We start from the raw sequence: 5871 nt of genomic DNA, 5'->3' as shown, positions 1-5871 counted from the left end.
AACCATCAACAATGTGTTCCTACTGTACAAAAAAAAAAAAAAAAAAAAAAAACACTAAAGTTAATCTACGATTACGAAATCTCCTAACTCCATCATCTATCGATCACCACCGTCCATTTCCTCTTGATCGTCCATCTGAGTTTCTTCTTTGCTGCTCATCATCTCTCCACCGCTTCTGCCGCCACTGCTTACAGTATTTCTATTACTAGAACCGCCACCGCTAGGTCGAGCAAACAAACTAAACAGTCCAGAATCATCATCATTATCATCATCTTCAACATCATCTTCGTCTCCAGGATGTAAAATTACATCTTTACCCATCCATGAAGGACAACCATGTGCAGCCTTAATAGCAGCTGGAAGTTGGGAAGAGGATGCACGAGATGATGAGTTGTTTGACTCGAATCTTAGGCAAGAACATTCTGGGACCGGGAAAGAGAGAAAAGATGATGATTTTGAAACTTTTGAGTCTTGTGTTAAACCGTCAAGCAAGCTTTTACTCAGGTGACGTCGCACTGATTTGATCCAGGTATGGTTGACTTCGTACATATGGTCATTGATATCTTCCATATACTTTGCGATTTCTTTCCTGAATCAACAAAAAAACAACCTTAAATCAAGGAAGATTACCACATGTAACATGAACAACGAAAAACTTCCTCCATTTTACCCGGTTCTAAAACAACAGTCAGTATTACCACAGGGTAAGGTTGCAGAACTTGGAATTACACGCCGAGCACTGAAGAGTTTTTGGAGAGCTCCGAGCCGAGTAATCAAACACGGTCGAAACTCGGCCAAAATTTGGGATTACTCGAAAAATCGGTCAAAACTCAGTCAAAAATCGGTCAAACTCCGGATCAGTCAAACACGGTCAGAACTCAGTCAAAATCAAACTTGGTCAACATCCGAGTACTACCCGAGTTGCTGAGTACTACTTAAAAAGTTCCGACAGAGTACTCCCGAGTAGCGAGATTTGCAACCTTGCCACAGGGTTGAATCACTTATGGCAACATTCGAAACCATATATTTATTTACTCAAGACTATAATTACAAGGTCCGTGTATTCTGTCGTGAACATTTTAGCCTAATGTAATAGTCAAAATTACAATGTAATTGCATTTTTTTACTTTCACGCCAATATACGTCCTATTATTTGGCTATTTACCCATTATCTTCGTAACAAGAATTACCCAAATGCCCATAGGTATAGTCATCATCACAGGTTTACTCCTATAAGTCTGACATATAAAGTGTTCGACAACATCACAAAACTCGGTCCAAAGCCACATTTAAACACAAAAGATTGTAGCTTTCGTCATAAAAAATCCAGAAAAAATAACTGATTACGACTCGTGAAAAGAGTAATTACCTGTCAAACCTAAAAGATTTGGCTGAAGCGGATTGATAGAGTCTGTGGCCCATTACTAAACTTGCAAAACTCGGTCTTCCTTTACCATCACGATCAAAACCAGGAACAAACACATCAGCTTCTACACACACCATGTAATCAATTGCTTCCCATAACAGCTTATGAGCATTAGTCCTCAACTCGATTACGGTACTCTCGGGCTCATTATCACTCTCGGCCACCCAACCCCACCACCCTTCGATGTTATAGGACTTCGGCCTAGCGGGAGGTGGCGGCAGCGGCCGAGGGCGTTGACCCGATGTTTTCCAAGATTCATATTTCGTTTCTTTCTCAGCAGAAGGAGGTGTTTTTATATATTTGTCAACGAGGTTGGCTTCACGACCGTATATTTTGTTTAGTTCCCAAGGCGTAGTAAGGGATGTTCTGTCGACTACGTTTTCGAAGATTGCGTGAAACGGGATTAGTTTCTTTTGACCACCGAAGACTTCTCCACCAGATATGTAGATTATTGTGTCCCAAGAGTATCCGTATGCACGAAGGATGATGCCAATCTACAGAGAAGCAAAATACACACCTTTAACAAGAAGACGCTTGATGTCAAAAGAATACCTGATTCCAAAGGGCTGTTGTAAAAGTCGGCTGACGCATTGTCTATGGATGGACCCGAGTCGCCCAAAAACACCTCAAAAGTCAGTCAACGCTAAAAAGTCGGTCTGAGTCGGTCTTAGTCAAAGTTCGGTTAAAAAATTATATTTTTTAAAATTAGATTTTTGTTCCATATATCTATGTTTGAAATATTTATGAATATGTGTGTGTGTGTGTGTGTGTGTGTGTGTGTTTAATATATTTATTACTAAAAGTCAATGTAGGTCAACGTCTGACTCGTCCCTCTAAGGACCCGGCCGACTCGTCCCGACTCAAGACTTCTACAACATTGGGCACACGGTCCTTAAATGTGTCATTCATTCAATACCGAGGATTCAGTTGTCTAGAAGACTTCAAGACTACTAATATCTTAATCTTTTTCTAATCATTTTACACCTTCATAAAATCTCATTGTCACCTTAATATATAATATCTTAGCACAATATTGATCAAAACTTTTAAACCATCATAATAGTCTTTTTGTTACAATCTTAATTGTGAAAATACCAAGCCACTCATTACAATTTGCAAAAAATAAAAATACAAAAGAATTCATGTTGTACAATTTCTGTCCTGAATCCTTATTTGCATAACAGATAATTGACTTTTTCATTTTTGCAAGATAGATAACACTCTAAAGCCTGTTTACAATGAAATATCAAGTATGATGATTAAGAAAATAAATCGCTATAAACTTTACCTCTTCTGGCATAAGTGGACAAGAACCATTTAAACGTTGTGCATTTGAATCCACAGTAAGATTGCCTTTCACAATTCCTCGTTTTAACATCCACAACCGTCTGTGCTGAATGAGTTCGGTATGCACATCCTTCATATATACGTAAAACACATCAAAATATACTCAAAACATTGTTCTCTCAAACAATCTAAATTCTAGCAGACGCTATTTTGTAAAGTAGGAAATTTGGATTAAATTAAATAATTAAGTACCTGAAAGAGTTCTGCACAACCATAATATGCTAAAGCATCTCTTGTCATCCCCGGGTCATACGCTATAAATGGCCTTCCTGGAGCCCTTAACCTGAAGACCATAAATAATGATTTATTTAAAAAAATAATAATAAAAACAATAACCATGGATGAACCGAGTCTTCAAAGTAATAAGAAATAGTTGGTGCCAAATAACCTATGCAAAATCTTGGTTGCCAATTCCTGGACCTCCTGTCTGAAGCTTAAAGCGTGAAATGCAACGCGACATCTCAGCCGTTGATATTCCTCAAGATCTGGAGGAAGTATTGCCTTCGGAAAAGTGAATATCGAATTTATTAGGAAAGTTTATTCGATTACATGGAAAAGTTGAAGACATTTTGCATTATTTTATAAGAATTCAATCGTAAAGATATGCTTCTATAAAAAATAGAAACAACTTTCACGAGCTCTAGCTTCTATGGCACATGTGAAGAAAGTGAGTATAACTACCCTCTGTCCCAAAATTACTATCTTTTAAATATTTTTGTTTGTAGTTGATGGATTTATATCAATGAAAACGCGTTTAAAACCTGGTTTATACAGATAAATTTCATTTCATCAAATATTATATAACATAAATAAATACATAAAAACAAAGTTGAAAAGTAAAGACTTTCAAAAGTCAAAAAGGGCCAGTTATTTTGGGACGGAAGGAGAAAAGTAGTGCATTACCTGCAAGCATCCACCATCTGACACAACAAGTTCAACCACAGAGTGGCGTTTTAAAACCGGGAGAACGTGATGTAAATAATAATACGGAGATTGAGAGTTGGCCACTTTAAACGATGGAATTTCTTTTTTTCTTCTAGCTCCTTTAAGGCTTTTGGGAAGTGTTTTTACAACTGTTATATCGTTCGATAATGCTGCCATGAACTGATCCTCATTGTAAAGGTAAGCAAAACTCTTAAATTGAGCACTGCAAATAACATAATTTTAACACGTTGGTTAATATGTATGAACATACACTTCGGAACTCTTTAATTATTTAAGAAAAATTTAGACCTGATTCCTTTGCTACTAGTGGTCGACTGAATTTCCGGGATCACTAGTGTAGCATTTAAAAGCCGAGCGATAACAACAGCATCACATATCTACAAAAGGCTAACGGATTAACACAACCAAAAATAACATATTGTGTTGAATTTGATGCTATTAAAAGATGTACTCACCGAGCTTCTAATCTCATGAAAACCTCCACGTATCCGAACAAAAATAAACCTATCTGTTTCTGAAACTGGCACTGATAATTGAAAAATATCAGAACAAGTATGAAACATAAACGGAAGGAACCATATTGCGCGTAGAAAACATTATACCTATCAGAGTATAAATGTTATTTTAGTGTCCAGTGTTTTAAATAGGAACTAAAAACACTGATTTACATCTTTTTATTCAATTCTAATATATCAACAGGGAAGAATAAATTATGGGTCAACATCGTAGAATAATAAGCTAAAGTTCAGATCAAAACAAGCTTAAATTTCAACTCAATCAGAATCTGCATTTTGAAACTGTAAAACACTACTTGCAACTCCAAGCTTCAATCTTTAAGGCTTTTTTTTAAACAAAAAGCAGTCAAAGCATACATATTCTATGCATTAATTCCATTGGTTCTAGTAATCAAATCACAGGTTGTGTAAAATGACCATAAATTAGACAAAATTCATGAAATAAACAAACCTGCATAGTGCTCTCTGGTTTTAGCATGCGGTTGTAAATATTCAAAACGTCTAACAGGTCCCCATAATCTTCTATACAGTTTACTCTGCACAACATTCAATTAAATCATGCAAATAGCCTAATTAACTTCGATAATAAACACAACCCAGGTAAAAGAAAAAATGCAAACTTCACCCATTTTTGGGTAGCAAAAAAAGAAAAAGCAAACCCTATAGTCAAGATTGATCTAAAAATGCAAAATTCACAAAAAGACATAAACTTTAAGCAAAAAAATGAGATCTTGGAAGTGGGTAATGAGTAAAATTACACTGGGGGAAAGATCTGCTGCATTCTCAAAAATGGGTCACCAAGAAAAAATAGCAAAGGATTGATACTCAAACACTATAAGCATCCCTTTTTTGGATAGACAAAATAAAGAAAAGAAAAGGCAAACCCTATAGTCAAGATTGATCTAAAAATACAAAATTCAAAAAAAGACAAACTTTAAGCGAAAAAATGAGAACTTGGAAGTGGGTAATGAGTAAAATTACATTAGGGGAAAGATCTGCTGCTGCATTCTCAAAAATGGGTCTCCAAGAAAAATAGTAAAGGCTTGATACTCAGACACTATAAACATCCCTTTTTATAGGGGGGGAAAAAAAAAGGCAAACCCTATAGTCAAGATTGATCTAAAAATGCAAATTTCACAAAAAGACATAAACTTTAAGCAAAAAAATGAGAACTTAGAAGTGGGTAATGAGTAAAATTACATTGGGGGAAAGATCTGCCGCTGCATTCTCAAAAATGGGTCTCCAAGAAAAAATAGTAAAGGCTTGATACTCAGTAAGGGGTTCATCTGTATATGAAGAATACCTAGCAAGAAGGAAGTGAGTAAAAAGGGATAAAGCAGAGAGTACAAGTCCAACTAAACCTACCCACTTCAATTTTGACTTGATTACCATCTTTCCCCCAACATCCCCTTTCATTATTAGATCAGATGTACATATACATACACACTTCTGTTGTTCTGTCTCTGTTGTTTCTCTCTCTAGAATTATGGATGAAGTGGGGAAGTTGAGGAGTTAAATTAAGATGAGAGAGTGTTTGCGTTTCGCTAAAAATATGATTTGTTTAAGATTGATGATTGATTAATTAAAAAGGATGTGTTGCAGCGGACATGCTTCATTTTTTGCAGGGGATTAAAACAA

At 36.0% G+C, this 5871-nt stretch overlaps 1 protein-coding gene across 1 annotated transcript; it reads right to left on the bottom strand.

Moving 5' to 3' along the window:
- LOC139862130 (O-fucosyltransferase 27) lies at positions 1 to 5871 on the bottom strand. The gene is made up of 10 exons (XM_071850681.1): positions 5434 to 5871; positions 4685 to 4769; positions 4174 to 4244; positions 4007 to 4095; positions 3677 to 3920; positions 3162 to 3274; positions 2966 to 3056; positions 2715 to 2843; positions 1370 to 1920; positions 1 to 589 (listed from the first exon to the last, which is right to left on the bottom strand). The coding sequence occupies exons 1-10, from the start codon at positions 5647 to 5649 to the stop codon at positions 97 to 99; spliced, it is 2082 nt and encodes a 693-aa protein (XP_071706782.1). The 5' UTR covers positions 5650 to 5871; the 3' UTR covers positions 1 to 96.

Source organism: Rutidosis leptorrhynchoides, chromosome 8, assembly GCF_046630445.1.
Source record: "Rutidosis leptorrhynchoides isolate AG116_Rl617_1_P2 chromosome 8, CSIRO_AGI_Rlap_v1, whole genome shotgun sequence".
In the NCBI taxonomy this organism is placed as follows: Eukaryota; Viridiplantae; Streptophyta; class Magnoliopsida; order Asterales; family Asteraceae; genus Rutidosis; species Rutidosis leptorrhynchoides.
The sequence above is the reverse complement of the archived record's forward strand: the minus strand, read 5'-3'. Positions and strand labels throughout refer to the sequence as shown.